Source organism: Leptosomus discolor, chromosome 1 (assembly GCF_034619465.1).
Source record: "Leptosomus discolor isolate bLepDis1 chromosome 1, bLepDis1.hap2, whole genome shotgun sequence".
Lineage (NCBI taxonomy): Eukaryota > Metazoa > Chordata > Aves > Leptosomiformes > Leptosomidae > Leptosomus > Leptosomus discolor.
This window is the reverse complement of record NC_141391.1, coordinates 121,737,859-121,760,430: the sequence shown is the minus strand read 5'-3', so window position 1 is coordinate 121,760,430 and position 22,572 is coordinate 121,737,859. Positions and strand designations below refer to the sequence as shown.

Here is a 22,572-nt window from a genome sequence, read left to right as displayed (position 1 = left end):
AGGAGAAGCAAATGGTTGGGCTTTGTTGGTTTTGTTGCATTGTGTCTGAAACAGATTTGTATACACACATGTCAACTCCAAAAAGTCTGAATATTTCAGGAAGTAAGAGCTGTAGGTTTTTGTTACTTCTGACAGAAGAATTCTTTCTGGCTAAGAGATACCTTGATTTTTATTTTATTCTAGCCCTTGTTTAGTAAGGGCTGATTAGAAGCTGATTAATTTTTTGACATGCAGGCTTTTATTGTTGACTCTACAATGTGATAGCTGTGACTGTCATGAAAATGAAATAAGTTTTCTAAGTATTTCTTGTTGTGGAGACTAATTAGAAGCGATTGTGAGAGTGAACAAGGGTTCAAAACTAGAAAACCCAAAAGTTAGACTTCTCTGGGCAAAGTGGTTGTGCTATCCACTTGCACTGGACCAACACAAGAACCATGGAAAAGGAATAGCATAAAACATAGCATGTCTTGCCAACCACGATACCAATTTGCATGGCTCTTGCCCTCATAATGTAGTGTGTGATACAGATACTGCTGCTGCAACCTTACTGTTTTGGTTAAGCTGGCTGATTAGAGTGAAGTAAGAAAACTGTACTTGTTCAAAGAGCCATTTCAGCCTGAAGACATCCCTAAAATTAAGTGTGCAGCTGAACTTGTGTTTGCACAACTATTTGAAGGCTTAGGATACAAAAGAGGAAAGTTGTTCAAGAAAGTTTGGGAAAATATTTCTGTAATTATCATCCTCTCTTACCCTACTTTAGATAACTATTAACTGTTGCAACCAATTCTATTGCATCAGCTTTGGTGATGCCTGCAAACATGTAAGGATGAAGCAAACAGTCTAAGCAGTTCCTTAGGCAGCCTGACAATTCACATCACAGCAGCTATTTCTGGTCCTGAGGACATGTCAGAGTAAGACAATCTAAGAAAGGAAGCCCAGTTGAAGATCAAATTTTCCAGCAAAGGAGAGTTAGCAAAGATGCCCTAAGCCATGAGAATTTTTCCCGGAGGAGGTGGAAACACTTAATATTTAAGTTCTAGGTAGCTTTTGAAGTATTGCTGACTAGCGGTGATTTTATTTCATCTTTTAAGAGCTCTTCATGCCTTCAATAAGAATGTGGAAGACAGCTATCACATGGTGGTAGGTAACCGTCGCATAGTTGGACCGTGTCAATCTTTAACAAAATAATGTTTTAAGTAGAATCTGTAGCAACTAATTGCCTCATATCGATGAAAATAATATTCTTCTGCTCTCACAATTCTTAAGAAGGGGGAAAAAGTGGAGGGGAAAAAACAACTGAAAGTCAAATTAAGAATGAGTTACATTAATCATCAAAACATCTCTGAAAAATATTACATCTTTCTATGAACATTTACATGCCTTTCTCGGAATACGAGGTGCAACCACTGCTTTCATAGAGAATTTCATGGCCAAATGATTCACATTTCCTTCTGCTACAATACCTGAGAAGATAGACTTGGCTAATCCCATTCGTGTCCATATAACCAGAGAAGATAACATCTATTTATAGCCAGAACATAGAATCAGATGATGAAAAGTCTACCTGAAAATCAGCACTATAAAGACACATCAGGACAGTGAGGAAGGAGCTAGGATGAGGAAGAAAGGAATAGTGGTCTGGCTCCCAACACTTGTCAGCATTGTGCGAAGTATGAGGAGTGAAGGGAAACTCTTATTCTTCATGAAAAAAAACAAAACCAAACCATAGTTTTGAGATTTACTTTGCGTTGCTATGTAGTCATTTCGACATGTAACAAAGTTCTATTAAGTAACATATTTTTGCATTTCTTACTATTCTACATCAAACAGCCTGTTTTAACTTTCTTCTTTAGATTTTTAAATGAATTCCTTTTAAAATATTTTTATAGTTCTAATCTGCATAATGATGTCAGGTGAACTCTGACATCAGAAAGAGCAAAACCAAAAGTTTGTCACAGAACTGCTATAAATTTTAAATGAAAAAGCACAAACTAGAAAGATGACTAAAGATGTACATCAGTTGGTGGCTCCTTATCTAAAGATTTCTTAAACTCTGCTATGGAGTGTCCATTTTTTTGCATCTGCCAAAGTTTATCTCTGCATAGGAAGCATATCAGAAAATACTGTTCTCTGTTGAGAACTATCCAATGCTTTAGAAAATGTTAACGGAAAATCCTTGAACTTGCACATTTTTCCTTCAGTACCACATACCTATTAACCTTCTTTACTTTTCACAGTACATCCTACCTTTTAAAATCTGATTTTCTTACAAAACAACAGACATTACGAAACAGAGCTAGTTTCAATTAATGCCAAAATAAGCAATAAGAGAACTAAAATAGCAGCATCCCATCTTCAGTACATTGCTTCAAATGTTAAATGAGTATGCAAATTTTGTCCACAGGTCATAAGAACCCAATCAATCAATCAGTTCTTACAGTGTTCAATTTATATTTTTAGTGGTGGTAAAACCTATCTGCAAGCCAGTGAAAGCGGATGACAATGATCTGGGTTTCTGACGTAAAGAAAGAAGATTTTTTAGAATAATTGCTAATTAGTGGCAGTGCTGACTATAGAGTGTTTCCTTAGTTCTGTTTACGAGCAACTAACACTTCCAATATGTTATGGATACAGCAGACATTATTTTTCTAGATGTGCTCTCTTCTTTAACATTGGTGTAACCTCATTTTAAAGGATATAATCTCTCTAAAATATGGTGCATATTGTCATAGAAAGCCAAATATACATCAGTATACTTGGCAACTACTGAAGTATTTTAGATAAACGTAACTGTTTCTTCTGTAAAATTCAGCAGTAGGCTGCATGAACTAGGACTGCATGACAGTTATGCGCGGATTGAGATGCAGAGGCAATAAAACAACCAGGAGGAATTCAGCTTACTTGTATGTGGTTGCAGCTTTTTCATTTTTGTATTACAAATAGCTTAAGGGTGAAGATGACTGAGGTCGTTTTTCCCTAAAATGACCTAATAAAGGGAATCTTTTAAAGAATGAACTCTGTTGCACTTGTATTTTAATGAAAACATTATGTTTGAAGGCTTTTGTTGGAAAGCTGTGGCAAAAGATAAACCCACTGTTTTTTATACTGCCAATGACATTGTATAAATAAAGCTTGCAAGTATTAATGTATGAGTCATGAATAAAATGTTTGCTTAAATGCTACCTCCTGCACTCCTTGTGATAACCTCAAGGAAAGTTAACTTTGCAATTACAGTTCTGAATGTTCAGCATCTTTATTTTTCACTGGAGCTAAGAATGATGAACAACTTTCAAACTTCACTAGCATATTTATGTATTTGTTTGTTTGTTTATTTAATTATTAACAAAGCATCCCACAGAGGTCAAGGAAGGGATGAAAAGTCTTAACATAGAACCTTTGTTTTTAAGAAACATGGAAAAATTAAAGACATCTGCATACTTGGTGTGTAAGGTCATTTAATCGTGAAACAGCTGGTAGTCTGCACAAGAGATATACCAGAAATGGTTAGCATTTATTTATTTGTTCCTGAGGAGAAAGATTTTTGGTCATAGCCTATGTTGCTAATCTCCAATCGAAACAGGCACTGACTGGAAACAGCTTTTATATATTGAACAGGTGCACTCTGTTGAGCCAGAGACGTGAATGCTTGTACAGTACTATCCTCTACCACGTATAAACACACGAGATAAATGAATCCAAGAAGCCATACAGCCACGGTAGCGTTGCCTCTTTGGCACAGTATATTAGTGCAATGCTGTGAGCTTACATGGTCTGCCTGCTGCCAAGACCAGAGGTAATCTCAGTCTCTACATGATATTGAATTGTGCTGTGAGGATGTATCCCTCCCTGTCCTACGTCCACTGACTATAGTCATTTTAATGAGCGGGGAGATAAACTACTCTGTTATGTCTAACCTGAAGAAATCCTGGGAATGATAAGGTTTGGCTTGCAACTGAATTCCTGTTGGTATTTGAATGGATGACATGAGTGAAACAAGCTTCAACTAGGCTTTCATTCTATCACAAATTGTCAAAAAATGCTACCATGCTGCCACAATTCCTTTTTAACTGTTTCCAGTTTACTGGCAAGTTGGTTGTTTAAAATGGAAATCCTAAGTAGCAGAAGGATGTCTGTAACAGACTTCAGCTGGAAGCAGCAAGGCTAACAAGTAGGTGAAATGCGATTCACAACTGTAATTACCTGCCCCCTGCAAGTCCCACTGGCATCCTATAAGGTTAATATTCCACACCTTACCTGCTAGAGATTTTAAACTGGGCATACATGAAACACAGAGGAGAAAGTCTATGCACCTTTTAAGACTGTTTTATCATCTTATTCTGTGATAGAATACCTCCAAGCGTGGATGACCTCAATTTAACTCAAGGAGCATTAGGCCACGATAATTAGGATGTAGATTAATCTCAGGCCTAATACTTTAGCAGAGCTTTCTGAGCAGATTCCTATTTGTGAGAAAACAGAAGCCTACATGAGAAAAATACGTTTTATGTTGGGAGTAGAAGATGATGTTACATTACTTAAGTTTTCCAGAATGAGTTTCTTTAGATTTAGATCAATTGTAAAATAGTCCTCAAACTATATGCTTTTATATATAAGCTTCAGCAATAGAATTCATAACTATTTTAAACTGTAAAAGGCCTATTATTAAACCATGGTATTTTCTAGCCACAAAATGTTAGATAAGGAAGAAAAAATCAGGTCATATGTCTATAAAAGTTAGCTGAGGGAAACATGGGAGAAGGTTCATGTTTTCTAGCTGTCTAGTTGAAGAGCACTGCTATATAAAGGGTACTAGTAAGAGAAAGAAAATAATTTCTATGAAGAGGTTTTCTATACTTCACCACTCACTGGGATAATGGCCTGCTTATTAGAAAGCAAGAACCAGACAAGAATACAGTAGCAAAGGAAATAAAATTTTGATCTACAAACCCGAGAAGTTGCTATAGTACTGAAAGGAAACTGAATGTAAGCAAAAACTCAAATCTTAGAATCATAGAATAGTGTGGGTTGGAAGGGACCTTTAAAGGTCATAATGACCAAATTATTTCTGAATTCATGCGTTATCCATGCAGCCACTTGCATCCATCAACTGCTGTGGCTTGGAGGTGAAAGTTTATCATCTTTTAATACTGCACAGTGTCTTAATGTTCTACATAAAGTCATGGAAGGATCATGACCCCTTATTTATACAATCATAGCTGCCATTTCAGAGCCCACAGTGTGATACTCCCAGTCAGCCATGCCTTGGCCACTCTTCGCATATCTGCAGTTAACTAAAAACACTTTTCAAGATTAAACCTACATTTCTGCCAAAAACCTTGGGGAGGAGAAAAAGCTGTAGAAAGGGTGTAGGACATAAAATGAGTGTATGGAATAAGGAGATCCTCTTATTTTACCTCATCAATAACTTACAATGTTCCTTCCTCCTACCCTGACAGGCTGGTCTGTTGCCAGTTTATTCTCACCTTAACGACACAAAAAGCATCATAGCCATGCACTTGAAAAGTGATTGATTGATACTTGTTATTTCTAAAAGTACACCTTAAAAATAGTAGTCAATATTCTTGGTAATAAAGGAAAAAAAATACAATTAAACTTATGAAAGCAGAGTGCTGTTAATGGTAGAAAAAGAAACAAAGGCTATATGGTAACAGAAATGCAATCATTATACTGAATAGAGATTAAAATACAAAAAATCTGTAAAGTTCTCTAAAAAGTCATCATGGGCTCAGGATATAAATCTTACATCTTAAATTGTTCCTTTCCATTTTTATTCTGAATGAAAATCTCTACTGGTCTCAAATATGCCAGATTTAGTTTTGTTTGCCTAACATCCTTCTTTAGCAAGGTTGATCCTCTCAATACCTAACATACCTTTACAAATGCTCACAGGCTAGTGGTCAGCATAGATTTCTGAGCTTTGCTGCACTCTAGCATGATTCCCAGGTGCTGTAGTGTTTAATACCCATTTGTTTACTTAATTTCTGTTTGTTTGTTTTTTCTTCATTTTTGTTTTAGCTTGGAAGCTAATCTGCAGGTTGCTGTAACCACAGCTCAACTCCACATTACATAGAGAGCTGAAATTTTCAGCAAACCTAGGTATGAAGCATCTGAAAAAAAAAAAAAAAAAAAAGAATATCTGTAGGGAATGGAAGAGGTGCCATGCTAAGAGCCTGCAAGAGGTGTTCAAGGACCATAATCTCTGTCAATGGCTATGCATGCAGTAGTTTGGAGAAGTCCTTAGCTGTGAAGGCTGGCAAACACATAGATTTGCTCTGCTTGAGTGGCCCAGTCCCTGTTTGGCAGATGGTGAAGTGCTGGTGGGGGACACACATGGTCTTTTCTGGAGGAAGGACTGCTATTGCAACCTGCCCAGTTTGCTGTAATCAAGCGGTCCAGCCCTCATAGGTCTTGTATCTGTGACCCCAAGCATTACAAAATAGAGACATGGGAGAAGACAGTAGGGGGAAATGCTTTCTCTTGTATTGACTATACAACCATACCCTGCTGTCACCTAAGGATGTGTTCCTGAAAGGTATGATGGTTAGCAATATGATGGGTGATGAAGCAGTTTTTCTGAGAGATTGAATTCCTGGTCATTACCCTGTTTTTCCATCCTTTAGCCTTGATCTTGGTTCATCTGAGAACAATGAGGATGAAGACACTGATAAGATAAAGTCCAGAAAGATGCAGCAAGAAAGTTCCTAGTAAAAGGAGTTCAGTTGCAGAGATGAAGCAGCTGAGATTTTTCAGGATGGGGATCCTGAAAGTCATACTAAAAAGACAGCGTGTTTTCCAGGTAACAATCCCAGTGCAGCTCCTCCTGCCTCTGTCCTCCACACTATACACACCATCCCTCTATGTTTAAAACACATGTATTAAGTCTCCCCCAAGCATCTACCCTCTACGTCTTATGGTAAAAGTTATTTTGCTATCTGACAACTTGATCACTTCATATATGAGAGTGATGACAACCTGCAGAGCAGGGTGACACAACTCTGAAACACCAGATAGAGAAGTAACAATTAGCAGAGGGTTCCCACTTTGTTTTCAGTATGTTTGGCCACTGCCACAGCAACTAAAGATGAGCAAATGCTCTTTCTGAAACCTGCTTTTATTCCACTCTCCTGACTTTGGCATTAAAATCCAGAATCTGAAGTCTCACAAATCTGAAGATTTTCACAGTTCTGCAGAGCATATGCTGATGGGCAGTGCCCTGGGACACTCCAGCATTGCAATGAGCGGAGGGCTCAAGGTGGCCAGCTCCAGGACCTTACAAGCATGAGTCTGCACTCAAGAAACTCACACTGGTCTGCTGGTCTCTCAGTTAGATCCTCTGATGTCTTTTGCCCTCTCCCTCCACAACAACATGGTCTAAGGTCTTCTACGCCTAGTGAAAGGTAGTACATACACACAAATACCAGATGACCATAACTTTGGTCTTGTCTGTATACCTAAGGAAAATATATATTGTCTGTCTGTGAGCCAGTTACATTATGGAGAGCTGATTGCAATCGCCAGCAATTATTGCAGGGAGTAAATTAGAAATACAGCCTGGAGAAGCTGCTTGACCTCTTCATTTGGTAGTCTGTTTGGTGTTGTAACTTGGACACTGTATGTGATCTCCTCATCAGAGTTACATTTTCCTCTCTGCCACAGGTTCAATACAGCACTTTGGGCAAATCTCCTATCTACACTGCATTTCTTCATTGGTTAAATGCAGATCATATTTTCCCCTCTGTCTAACATTGTTGTAAAACCTTATTAACCAATATTTTCATATGCTTATATACAAGCACAAGATAAGCAAAGGATAGATTAATAACCAATGAACTGCAAATTACATCTTGTTTCAGAATTGTTTCTTGACATTCTTTAAGTACCCCTGGAAAGTGCTAACAAGAGTCCTACTCAAAGCCCTCAAAGCACAGTCCTACTTCTTCACTTGTGGTGCACCATAATGGCAACCTTGTCTACATAGCAGTTTTGTGAGCAAAGCACAAAGAGCCTGCAGGCTACAACTTACAAACAAAGCAATAGTATAAGATTAAAGAAATAAAGAAAAGAAGGTTTACCTGGTTCAGATCAAAGATGTCAAACACTCGCTTAATGTATAAATCTCCCTGTGGATCCAGCCCTTGCAGACCCAGGAGTTTCTTGAATTCGTGCAGACTGAGCTGCCCAGATGGACATTCTCTCATAAATTTGCTGTAATAATGGTGCATCTCTGGGGCAGGGCCATCACCTGGTAATGATTCATTGGCGCCCATGTTATTATGAAGAAAGTGTCTCTCTTTTTTATATTCACATGTGTATCTCTCAGGTTCAGAGTCTTGCTGATGACCAGAACTCTGACAAATACTGCGTTTAAATGGCCATGGTAAACCTCTTACAGCTTAAATGTCTATTTTTATTTAGTGACTATCTGTACTCATGTGATTACCTTTAATACCTAGTTCTAAATCAGATGGGATTTCAGAATGTGGCTAAAGTAGAAGTCAAGAGAGCCACGCTCAAATTATTGTTCAGAAAATCCACTCTACCACTGACTACAAACATGCATATTAAAAAAGAAAAATTAGGAGATCCTCAAAGTGGTTGACTCTGAATTATATGCAAACTATTAGCAATATATAAAAGTCTAATCCTGGATTTGATGTAAAGAATATCTACAATTTTTACTGTAAATAAGGGTGGAAAAGGTTGAGAGTGCAAACAGACATGCCTATTATTACATTCTCTCTGTTGTAGGTGGATTAAGCCTGTCTGAAAACAGAGTCCTTTGGACTTCTCCTTGATGCACTTCTTATCATGAATATGCTGTGTGGTGTCTGTGTGCAATTGTGTCCTACTTCCTCCCTCTCAGCATGGGTGCCCAGTAAAACACTATTTTGGTCACCAGCCTTGTGACAGAACCTGAGCGAAAGAGGAATCTTTTACAGTAACATCTTTAACAAGAATCAACTTAGTATGATAAGTAAATTAAACACAAGTTTCCTTGCTGTTGGTTAGTGATGTAGTCCAGCTTTCAGGATCTGTATTTCTTCTTCCTCTGTAAGCTCAGGGAGGGGGTTAGGTATCAGTAATACTTCTGTACTGATTAGCTTCTATACAAGGAGATGAGCAGTTCAGGAGCATTACTATAGCACAGACAAATTTGGAGCTGTAAGTGGCAGTTTAAACTATAGGAACAGGAACAGGACACTCCCACTTGCTTATCCTTTTCATTTGTAATCACACGGTGGAGTTAAAGAGCACAGTCCTGGGAGGTGCTGAATGCCTCATGAAAAATGGCTAACTCCCTCCAGCCCAACTTAATCTGGAGGGCAATCACACAGAATGTTAGGGGTTGGAAGGGACCTCGAAAGATCATCTAGTCCAACCCCCCTGCCAAAACAGGACCACCTAGAGTAGGTCACACAGGAATGCCTCCAGGCGTGTTTTGAATGTCCCCAGAGAAGGAGACTCCACAGCCTCTCTGGGCAGCCTGTTCCAGTGTGCTGTCACCCGCACAGTGAAAAAGTTTTTCCTTATGTTAATGTGGAACCTCCTGTGCTCCAGCTTGCACCTGTTGCCCCTTGTCCTATCATTGACCATCACCAACACGAGCCCAGCTCCATCCTCCTGACACTCGCCCTTTACGTATTTATAAACATTGATGAGGTCACCCCTCAGTCTCGTCTTCCCCAAGCTGAAGAGACCCAGCTCCCTCAGCCTTTCATCAGAAGGGCGATGGTCCACCCCCTCAATCATCTCTGTGGCCATGCGCTGGACTCTTTCAAGCAGTTCCCTGTCCTTGTTGAACGGAGGGGCCCAGAACTGGACACGATATTCCTTATAGGATCAGGTGAATTCTTGAGAAGGCCTCCCAGACTCTTAATGGGCTATGCTACAGCTCTCTCCACAAGGATATCATTAAGTTTAATATCATACACTTCAAACTGTGGCATACAAGTAAGAAAGCTTGAACACTCCTCAAGTGCCCATGAACTTTTGAAGATTAAAGAGGAAGATACAGACATTTTCATTGGTTTAGCCAAAACCGGTTCAGTAGGCAAAGAACATCCAGCAAACTGAGTAGCTGGTGTGTTGTCTTTCTCTCAGAGACCATCTCTGAGCCCTAGAGCTGCTGTGTGATCCAGTGACTGAGGGCGAGTGGGGACACACCTTGTGTGGGCATCTCCTCTGAAGGCGAGTGCCAGCTGGAGCAGTGAATGTGATTCAAAAGGAAGTGAGGACAAGGGAAGTGAAAGGAAATAAGCAGACAGACCTCTTGGGTATGCACAGTCTGGCAAAAATCCTGAATTTTCTTGTTCAGCCATCATGCCCTGCTCTTAAAGCAATGACCAGTCATTGTGTCAAACACCAGAGAAAGACAAGGTACCAGGAACATGACTTAAGCAGGCTGCAAACTTTACATGATATGTTAGGTTAAGAACTGTCCATCAGTAACTCACCCAGTGCTAGTCATCCTTCCTCTTTTATCTTTTCTACTTGGACAATGACAGCTGTCTCACATCTCTTCACATGACCTTGTGCAAACACTGTTCATAGGATCCCACTTAGGCACATGGAACTTGGGAGCTGTTCACATCTACTGATTCCTCTCACCTCCCTGCTATTTTCTCCCGCACCCTCAGGAAAACCACACACTTCCTCTGCTACTTGTTTCCAAATAGCAAGTCTTGGGGAAGCGTACCCATGGTGACTGAGGCACATGAGAGAGACCACTGCACTGACTTAAAGATAGGGCCTTAGAAGTCAGATTTTTGTCATATCTTATACATTCAGGTAAAAAAAACCCCACAACAGAATATTAAATTAAAGTTGGTATGATTTTAAGGCAATATCTGTTTTCAGGATCCCTTTAGTTTAATAACAATAACTATTGCTGTAAAAGACAGCAAAAATGCTTGGGGAAAAAGTGATCTGATTTATAATTTAGTTTCACAGCATCCCTCACTCCTGGTAGGGGACTGGAACAGTATATAATAGGTGATATTACACCTGACAAAAAAAATAAGGTGAGTTTTATGGGGCACAAAAAGACTAAAATTTATAACCTGCTGCATAGCTTGAGAGCACTTAATAAACTCACAGATGAATATGTGCCAAGATAGTAGAAATTCTACAGAAATCATGTGTTCCAGAAGCCAAAGGCAATGGAGCATTTCTACTTTTATAAATAAAAATAGAAAAATTTGTGACAATGTGGAGCTGAACTGAAGAAATTAATATAGCAAAGCCATTTCAAACAACATTGAAACAATGGGTATAGAGACTTGTTTGTATGTAGGAAGCCCAGTGAAGCAGTTCCAAATGAGCTATCTGTAGCAAACTGAACTGATGCTGAATGATGAAGATAAAATTACAGTATCTGTTGAGATCTACATTAGAGATGCCAAGAAGTTTTCTGGAGTCTGTACAGTATTCAGGGAGTTAAGAAAAAGATACAAACAGGCAACAGTGGGACTATGTACATGCATTGAAAATGACAGTCCTGTAATAAAGAAGACTGCTGGTTCAAGGACAGGTTGTTGCTAAACTGGAAGAACATGGGGCGCACAGGAAATGCACGCTGCAGATAAAGCAAAACTGTCTCTGCAGGGAAACATGAGGAAAAAAAATTCAGATTCTAGTCTTGCTCTGAAAATGGTGTAAAATCTCAGCAGTTTTGGAAGGGATGATGTAATGTAGATTTCTTTAAAAGTTAAAAAGAAGTAGTCTTTTCACAGAGTTTGAAAATAGAGATTGCTTCTTTTTAAAAAATAAACAAACAAACAAACACCACCTTCACAGCAGGGTGATCAGGAGCTACCTTGATATGAAAAATGGCAGAAAAGTAAAATAACAAAGATGACATTCTCTTTGTCTTGGCTATTGTGAAAGCAGTAGTAGGCAGCGGATCCTAAATCCCTGTGTTGTGAAAGAAGGAGGTCACACATCGTTCCACTCTGACAGATTCAGCTGAATACTACCTGTTAGAAGGATAAATCAAAAAAGACCACTGCTAGTGGTTGAAGTGGCAAATGCCGAGTTTTAAATGCATTTGAATAAAAAGCTTTTCTACAGATTTTTACCTAAATTTGTGTCATCTTTCCCAATTAACTTTTTGTCTTTTCCTCTTGGTTTTTGAATCCAGTCCAGCTCACTCCAGCCCCACTCCTTTTTTCCTTCCTCTGTAATTTCTACTTGCTGTTTGCTCTGAAAAGTGCCATTTCTCCCTCCCGCGTGACTCAGCTTGTGCTTCTGGACTTAACCCCATCTCTCTCTTCTTCCATCCCTTTTCTTCCCTGCACTCCACTGCTACCAGATACTGGATCTGGCTGGTGCTGAGTGCGTACAGAGATCTACCATTGCTCATTTCATTTGCAGAGGGGAGCTGCCTGGGCAGGACCAGAGAAAGCACCATTGTGAGCATTCCCATGTCCCTGCTTAGCCAGCTGACTTAGAAGCATAGTTTCCTTCCCCGTGTCCTGGCATCTCCCTCTGTAAAATTAATTGCTAGCTCCCTACAGGCACATGGCTACTCCTCATCTCTAGCCACCTTCAGATTCTCAAGGTAGATGCACTGTACCTCCCAGCTCAGGCAGACCTGGGTGAAGTGTTTGCAGAGGGACTACCTAGGCTGCACAAATGAAAGACAGTCATCTGGACAAAATACAAAATTGTAGAAAGAGAATGTTATCCTCTAGGAAGAGCTGGAATGGCCTATCGTGGTCAGAAAATTTACCCCATGAAGGCTTTAACTTTTTTTTTTTTCTTAAGTCCCAAACTTTGTGGTCCGAAGTATCACCATCTTCTCCCTATGACCCACTCTACACTTTCATAACTATTTCAATGAGTGTTTAGCTTCTAAATTCTACTTTCCTCCTCCTATGAATGTTCTTATGTATCTCCATCAGAATGGTAGGTTGCTTTTAAGGATTATTTTCCTCTCCTTCATAAACCAGAAAGCTTTTTCCCCTATGAGGCAAGTTTCTAGTGGGACACAAGCTCTAATCTCTCTGCCTGAGAGGAGAGGACTCCCCAAATTCTTCTTAACTCAAGCATGAGGATGAGGAAAAGAGAGGTCGTCACTGCTTTCTATAGCATTTTGACCATGGCATACACATCAAAGTGTGTGGGAATATACACCCAATTGCTTAATTGTTCTCTCATTAAACTACTGATCAAACACTGGCATAACTTTGTTAGTTCAGTCACATTCCTTCTGTGCCTGCTGCTGTACTTCTACAAACAATGAACTCCTTGGGTTTGGATTTAAAATCAAAACAAAAGGCAGTGACAAGTTAAAAATACATCTATAGAAGCCTATTATGTCTGTTTCCTTTTTATACTACTGCTTCATTATTCATAACATGGAGATTATGAGTGTAGAACAATGATACATGTTCTGGTTATAAGGTAAGCAGTTGTCCTTATCTTAGTTGTGCACAGTCTAGCCTAGGCTTTTTTTTTTCCATAATACTAGCCATTTACAGATGTGATTTTGTGCATGGTGTTAGCCACACATGCTACAGCACACTAGTATCTATAAATAACCAGCAGACCGTGCATAATGAACTTTACCAGCTCTACATTTTCCATTTGGAGTTAAAGACTTTACAAAATGAGGGCCACTCCTGAAGCTGTTATTTCCATCAAAGTTCCTAGTTACCAAAGAGATGCATCCTCCTTTGCCAGAAGGATAAGTCAGGAATACTTTATTTTTGTGGCTATTGCAAATTCACTGATTTTCCTGAACTCAGTGTTGGCAAGAGCTTAGCTGCACCTCCTTGCCTCGAGGGAACTACAAGCGGGACTAGCAACCTCTGATTAAGGACAGAGAGGCAGTGCAACAACTGTTAAACTTTTAAGTGGTCTTATTGGAAATGAAGGGAAAAAGTCCTCTCATCTAGGGAAAATCTGAGAGGCAAGTAAGATGTCCTGGCTTGAACTAGGAGAAATAAAAAGAAAATAAATCCCTGAACTTTCGCATGCTGGTAATCTAGGGCGAAGGGGGGGAAGGGAAAGCCCCCATTAGTTTAAATTTATAAAAAGTAATTTATGTGAAAAAATTCTTGTTTCAAAAGTCACCAACGTCTTTGTGTTAAGGGTAATATCTCTGAATCAATGCCCACCTCAATGACATTTTGATGCCACAGGCTGTTTTCATGAAGGATTTCAGCTTAGACAAATTGGATTTTTCCAGTTAATAATGTTACATATAGATCCTTAAACAACTCTAAATCCCAGCTTCCTATTTTTATCTGCCTATGAAGCACAGCTCTCTCGAAGAACTTTGGATATTAATGCATCCTTTTTCTTTCTTTCTTTCTTTTTCCCTCCCCCCGCACTAGCAATAAAATCCACTGAGTTAAGCATTTTGGAAAAGGGAAAACCAAGCCTATAGAGAGAGACATCAGTAAACATTTAATTAAAAGGAGAAGCTGTCTTCCCTAATTAGGTACCATTGTTTTGATTGGAGATGTTCTCCTTCTTGGTGCCTGAAGTCTTTCCCAAACCGAGCAGACACTGAGCAATTTGCATCTCCTAGTGGCTCCGGTTAGCAAGGCAAGGGTTTGTTGCAGTTGCTAAAGCGGGGTGGTATTTCGGTCTAGTAATAGCTATGTCCAAGTGCTTTTCTGGGCCAGCGGGAGAGGCAGGCCCTGTGGAGGGACACCCCGAAGGGCTGGATCTTGTGGCTGCCATCGCCAGCCTCTTCTCACGCTTACTGCAGCCGAGCAAACGACCACATTTCTTCCCATATGTTGTTTTTGTCCAAGTATCAGCTCTGTTTCTGATGGGGAATGAATCTCTCGCTAAGATTTTAACTACCTTTTCAACACTTTTTCTCCACAGCTTGCATTGCAGTTCCACAAGTGTTTCGATTAATGTATGAAGAAAGGATGAGATGCTATTTCCTCCTTCCATCTCTTTATATTTGTGCCTCAATTTTGTTAATTTGTTTGTTTGTTTGTTTTACATTTCACTTATTTCTTCTCTCTCCTGGAAAGCTACTTATCTTATTCCTGCCTATGCCTGTTTTTTTTGTCTGTACTTTTTCCACTGCGTTTCTTGATTCTTTCAGTTTATGTTTTAGAAGAATTAACATGGACTTCTGATTTGCATCTATGCAACAATTCAAGTCTAACTTCCTTCCACTACTCAGCTTTAAAAGTTGCTTCTTTTAAGGAGTGGGTAGAGAAGTTAAACATCTATATTACTCTCTCACAAACTTTCCAAATAAGAATAAAAATGGTGATAATAAAAGAAAGAAAGAAAAAAAAAAAGATTCAAATTATTGTAACTGTCCAAAAATGCAGCTCAATAGATCTGAAGAGACTCTTGTTTTGGAAATGGTGGCGAAAACAATGTTTAAAAAGGAGAGTGAAAACAGAAATATTCACACAACCTTCCAACAGTGAAAGGAGGAAACATGAGGGTTTTAAGACTCTTGTTCAGCCCCATCTATAAGTAATCAAACTTGTTTAGTAGATTTTTGAAGAGCTCTTCTCTTAAACAACATAAATGACATTGAAAAGAGTCCAACAAATCCAATTTTTTCAGTTTAAGTAATGCTGCACAGCTGCTAGAAATTAATGAGGAAAAAAAAATTCCCAGTTACCTACTGCTTCTTATTTGATATCACTAGGCCAAAGTCCTCTACTCTTCACGCCAACACATACATTTAATGATAAAAATAGTCCAAGAAAATTTCTTACCTGATTTTTGTCAAAAATGTGAAACACCTGCTCAACATACTTATTTGCCTGAGGGTTCATATCACGTAAACCCAGTATTGTCTTAAACTCATGGAGAGTAAGTTGCCCTGAGGGGCATTGGTTCATAAATTTCTGGTACAGTCGACTGTTTTCTATTGCAGCAAAATCATCAGCCGATTCCCCGGCACCCATAGCACTGTCCGTCCTTCCTCTCCATCCACGCTGCACTGTTTGCTCCTATGTTCACTGGCCCACCTCCAGCTAGAATTCAACCACAAACCAGGAGCTTTGAAACTATTCTTAAAGATCCCTGCAGATCTGGATTAGGTTAAAATAGAAACTCCATGCAATCATTGTTTGTGACCTCTCTGAATGCAAGCAGACTTGACAGTAGGTGGGTCCTTCTGCCTGGCTGGAGCTGCCTCGCTCAACCTGCTTCTGCAGAGGCAGTCTTGAAGACAAAACATGACATTTGTGCTTATGTTGTATAAGATCCTGTGTCAGGTTTGTAGCCTTGGTACTCTTGCTAAACTTGCAGTCCTTTGCGCTAAAAAAGCACTGGCTAAGATGACTTTAAATGCTTCCTGACTGTGAAATGGTGTTGCTGTGCTTTGTTTGGAGGGCTTTACATTCAGCCCTTGGAAAACAGGGAGAATCATAAATCCTGCAAAATACTGATGACGTGTGTGGTGACTCTGGTGTGTGCCAGTAAGTGTTTATCTACCTGAAGGAAGATAATATATAAACAGACCATAAAGCATGGTAACATTAGCATTGAAAACAAGTGTTCTGGTAATCTCTTACAGGGAACATCAGGTTATTTAAATACAAAAACTAGTGAAATTCACATGCCAGAATCTGAAGAAAGGATCTACGTCAGAGTTAGTGAAATTCAGGAAGGGGACTTTTTAACTGAAGGCAGACTCTTCATGACCCTCCAGTTAAAAGTACATACTTTGAATTTGACTTAACATCCCATTAAACCTAGCATGTGATAAATACTTTTCATATAATCTTAAGGTAAAAAGAACTAGGAATGTGTCCTTATGTATATAATTCTGAAACTGAAAGAGCGTGGGGAGGCACCAAAAAGTAATTGTATTGATTCATCTGCATAATCCACTTAACACACGCGTTCTGTTCACAAGTCTTAGTGATGAGTTTTCAGATAATTCAGCGATAATAATTTGAATATTTAAAGCATGGCACTTTCAGTATCATAGAAACAGGAAGCTGATAGAGCTTCAGCAATTTCAGGTTCAGGGAGAAGCTTGCAGCACATCAAAATCTGTTTGTTTGGAATTTCACTTCCTAAAAGCAAAATACATGCTGCAAGATATGAGATCCCAAATTATTTTCCTCATCTAGTAGTGTCAAAGATTTGGCAGTGATTTTTACTGTCATGGCAGTAGACAAAGTCTGATCCTCTAACAGAAGAAAAATAACATATAGACTTCAGAAAAAAAAAAAAAAAGAAAACTAATCCTGCAATTTTCAACTTCAAAATATAGTTGTACTACGGTGGGCAGGACAGTCTGAACAATAATGACTTTTTGCATCTCTAAATGTTATGCCACTTCAGAACTTTGACTTATGTGTAGTTTCTTTCACAAATCAATTAAAAAAAATTTGCTTATTCTGTTAAGAAAGAGTTAAAAAGTTTCTGCTGACTAAACCAGGTAGATTGTTATTCCACCGAAGTATAAGGGAGGGCAGAAAGACTTAGTTCATCTAACTTGCAAAGAGCTGAGTCATCTTGAAATAAGATCCTTTGGCTCTGCTAAACATGCAGGGGAGTCTTGAGCTGGATTTCTGTATTAAGACCAGAATCCAGAAGAGAAATGCTTTTTGATTGTACTACACATAAGTCATGCTCTTGTTGGAGAAGTGTCTATATAGTCAGAATGATCAAGAATAGTATGAGGATACTGTTACTGAGAAAGCCAGTGCCAAGCCATAAAAATCCCAAATGTGTTACTCTTGGCAAGCTAGTATGCCAACAGCTCATTCCTTTTCTTACGTAAATCGGTTCCCCAGGCCAGCCTGGAGCCCCATAGAATGACTTCACAGGAAACATACATTACAACAGATAAAAACACACGTCATATCAAACTAAACAGATATGGTCTGATTCCCAAAGGGGAAACGTATGAAATCCTGGCATGTGGTTTGAGAGGTCCTGGTCCTCATTTGCCACAGGCTTTTCAGTGAGGCTCTCAGAAGACTTTATTCAAGGCAAGAGAAAAATAAAACAGAGTTACAGCTTATCTAAAGGCTATGTGTTGTGCCTGAATCTTGTAGTTACAGTGTTGCTATTTCACTGAAAATTATACTGTTGCTATTTCATCAAAAAATAGGGTTTTTTTTCTATTGTTAAAAAAGAAAAAGTAAAACATTCAGGCAAAACATTCTGCTTCACTTGATTAATTTCTCTAAGTGTTTAAGCCTTTCCAGACACTAAATTGTACAAATAGATTGGATGAGGAAAAAAACTTGCCAGCCTTTTATCTGGGTGTAGATGCCACATTCTTTATATTATTCCCAGCTGCAAAAGAATACAGACTATACAATCTCGTGTATATGACTATTCTGAATGTGCCATTCCAGTCCTGCATTCTAAATGACTTTTCCTGGGCCTACTGCTGCAACAGCTCAATTAAGAAAATATACAATAAAAATCTATGCCTCAGATGACAGTAGCTAATGGAGGATTGTTACAACATCTTGCAGAACTGGAAATGAATATCAGATCTTTAGCGGGAGCTCATTATTAAATAATGAGGTTATAAGCCTAGCATAAGCAGTTTTATAGTGGATTTTATGAAGCCCTAAAGGCCAAGTCATTGTTTAATTTCATTAGTAGGGGGGGGCAGACTTCCAAAAGGATAAAACACTGAAACACCTTTCTCTGTCTAATATGGAACAATAATTAAACAAGCTCTTCTGGGAACAACAAAACAAAAGCCTAGATTTGTACAGACTTTGTCTTTTGTCCCCTAAATCTCTGTACCCTAGTATCCCAGCTCCACCCTGTATCCTCACCAGGCAAAAAGAAACAAGTGCCTGATTATTTTGCCAGCCAGCTGTTGCCTTAAACAATGAATAAAAGCTGAATTCTGCATGAGTGGGGCATTCATTCTGGGTGTGCCCCTGCTACCCAGCTGCCAATTTTTCTGAAAACTTTAGGAACTAATTAGCTGAAATACCTACTCTTTGAAATTTCAGTGAAATATGCCAACTGATTAAAAAGTTATGGGGGAACAGAAGGGGATCAGAAGTTCATTGATAGGACTATATAACAGTTAAACTCTGATGGGGTATAACCTGACAAGCTTAAGGCATACATCTTAATACTCATCAGATAACTTGAGCAAGATACTCCCTGGGTGCTGACCTATTCGTACGGGGAGGAGGCCGTCTGATTAGTAGCTTGTAAAAAACTAACCAAGAAAAAGACAGCACCACCCCATGCCCCCTCCCTGACAAAAAAACCCACAAACCAACCACAACCCAAAAACCCAACCCAAACCCCCAAAATCTCCCCACTTTGTTGGAGCTGTTTCCTTACTTAGATAGGTCTCAGCTTCACATACGGCTTGTCTTAATACAGGATGACTACCTACTTTTGCAAAAGATTTTTTTCCTTACAGAAAGTTACTCTAAATAAACTAGATATAGAAAAGTATATAAAAAGCAAATGCCAGCATCTATATAGACATTTGCAATACTATAAATAATTTAAACAAGTGAAGAAAACTGTTATTTTTAATTACACTCGGTATTACAAGGACTACAAATAGTAGAGAAAGCTGAATGGAGCAAGTGGTGAAGAGCAACTGTACCCTGAAAGTTTCTATCTAATTTATTCTTCACTCTCTGCCTGTACTGGACACACCATTTGCTGAGTACAATAGATATTTTCAAATATATAGAACAATACCAATAGCTGTGGCAAGTTCTCTTCGGCATTTCTGTTGGTGCAAAACTTATTTGAGGGGTACTTTCTTCTTCCCTCTCCCCACCCTCAGCTATCTCATGGACAACACTCCATTTCCCTGTGCCTGTGGTTGGTCCTGCACTAGTATGCTACACTGCTCTCTTGACAGAAGCCCAATTTTCAAGAAGTGTTCATTTCACGTTGCAGATTTCTGAAAAGTAACTAAAACAAGCTGCAGGCTTAACATTCTGAAACATCCTCAAGTCTCTAGTTGCTTTGAAAGTATTTCTCTAAAATATATTTTGTAATTTTTTCCAAATATTTCTCAATAGCACTGAGATGTCAAGGGCTTTTTGCAGTACACATCAAAGCTAAGCTGGAAAAACCTCTTAGATGATCTCAAACATTGTCCCTGTGCATTACTCATGAAAGTTAGCATTGATAAAGCTTTACTAGGGAACATAACGCCTCGATTTATTAATTGAAAAGAATACAGTAAGCTGACAATTTCTGCCAGTCAGATTTCATATTGATAGACTTGAAGTTTGCTCACCAACTGCAATTAGCATATTTATTGGGTTAGGTGATTCTACTTAATCAAATTCCATTATATTTAACCATCTGGCAGGGAGGAAGCAAAGAAGAGCATGTGATAAGCATGATTTTGTAGGAACAGTACTTGAAAACTGTGTAAGAAAGAGAACTACATAATACCAAAAAAGCAAGCTGGATTGGGGATGGGGATGGGGATGTGTGGTGTGGAAATAAGTGTAACAGGAAAATGGTGTAACCAAGGTACTGACTCTGGGAATTCTTGGTCTACTGGGCACCATACAAGAAATTAAAGATTGGATGTAAAACCACATAAGGTACCTTATATTCTCAGCATTTTCTGAAACAAATATAATTAATTTCATAATAAAGAACAGAAAAGCCATTTCTGGAAATTGAAACTGTCTGGAATTGTTCTGGCTACAATTTGGACCAGTTTTAACCTGCCACTAAAGCCATTCATGTAATGTAATAACACATTTTTCATTACATCTCTGAATTCATTGAGAAGAATGACATGGGTAGAGAACACTAAAGGACTTGTTTATTTATTTAAATTATTTCTGTACAATTTTATGCAGTGATGGGCCCATCTCTTCTATTAGCTGGAAGCAGACTTTGATTGTGTAATATTGACAATTTAGCCTAAACAGTATTTCAGTCAAGGACAAACACTTCTGTAGGAATTACAAAACACACGCCACTTCTTCTGTAGCATTTGATATAAAGTGTTATTTTGACTTAAGGGAAAAATAACAAGACAGAATCCTCTGGACGGGTCTCATGACTAGAAGGAACCTGTATGAACACTGAGTTGGAAGAATGTAAGACAGCGATGCAACTAACAGCTGCTGGATGCCTTTGGAATGACCTAGGATGTTAAGCAGTAAATTTGACATGATGGATCAAAACCAGACAGATGTGTCTTTGCAAAAGGGGATTGACTGACACCAAACTAAGCCACAGAAGGTGCTCGGAATGAATCCAGCAATATTTTATTTGATGACAGAAGGAATCATATTGCATCTATGTTGCATATTTTTAAAGCATTAATACCTATGGACCCAGCCAAACACTGCTTTAAAAAAGATTTTTCGAGTAGAGTTATATAAATAAAACTTCCAATTATTAACACACACTGAAAATAATAATAAAAATCTGTGTTTCAAAGATAAGAAACTATTCAACATGTATTAGAATGACTGTGTGCAATTTTCAAAATGGCAAAATGTACTGGGAAGAGAGCATTCAAAATTGTTCACCTGCCACTCATGTTTATTTGCCCGTAGTTTTCTATTGAATCACCTCTGAATCACTTCCATTACCTCTGAACAGTCAGTATTGCCAGCCCTGAGACACATTGCTGCATGCATCAAATGATACAGCCATAAGAAAGCCAGCAAGTTAAGAATGAATTCTTACCTTATTCATGTCAAATGTATAAAATACTTGTTCAACGTAGCTGTTAGCTTCTGGAGTAAGTCCGTGCAGATCCAGGACATGTTTAAATTCATGCAGACAAAGTTGTCCAGATGGGCACTCTTTCATAAATTTTGTGTACCAGTGGTGAATTTCCATAGCATTAATGTCATCCGCTGATCCAGCAGCACCCATGGCATCAAACATATCAGGTAACCTTTTTCAGTATTTATTCATCCAAATGTTCATCCTTGCTTCCCAACGACGATCATTCAATCACCAACTGTGCCTTTCAGAGCTACTTTAAACCTCTTACAGATCACTACCGATATAGACTAAGTAAATATAGCACCCTAGCAAGATTACTGGCGCCCAGTTTTAGTGCACCATGGTTTTATCAGCTGATTACAGTCCTTGAGCAGAGTCAGTCTGCAGAGTCTCAGCAGGGCATAAGGACTGATTATGCCAATTCTTATCTTGCCTTGGCATCTGTGGTGCTAAAGTGATGTAAACTGGATGAATATTGAATAGGCAACATGCAGGGGCTTTGAGAGTAGTTTCTAAACATTTGTTTTAATAATGCACAAGGTTTTAACTGAGCCTTCAGCCCCATTTTAGTATTTGGATACCTTTTGTGCAGCTGCCTTGTAGCAATTGACTTTTCATTTTTATCACTTCTGTATATACCATGGTCCAAATCTTACCTTATAGACCAAAACTGCAACATGGTTTGACTTGGATAACCTGAAAAAAACTGAAAACAGCCATACACTAAGCACAGAATCTTGCCATTGTCTTGAGACAGCAGATGCTACAAGCATCTGAACCAACATTGTGCTAAAAACTGCTCCCTTACTGCCACTGCTCGTTTAATCCCATACGTTCCCTTCCCTTAGGCCAGCATGAGTGTTTGTGGTTGCACTTGGGAACAACTGTAAG

The 22,572-nt window shown here is 38.8% G+C and overlaps 1 protein-coding gene across 1 annotated transcript in view; it reads right to left on the bottom strand.

Moving 5' to 3' along the window:
• The window catches only part of GUCA1C (guanylate cyclase activator 1C), a 34,324-nt gene extending 12,484 nt beyond the window's left edge, over window positions 1-21,840 (bottom strand). The window contains exon 1 of the mRNA XM_009956286.1: window positions 21,637-21,840. Within this exon, the coding sequence (XP_009954588.1) occupies window positions 21,637-21,840 (204 nt within the window). The remainder of the gene's footprint in view (window positions 1-21,636) is intronic.
• Window positions 21,841-22,572: the final 732 nt, after the last annotated feature.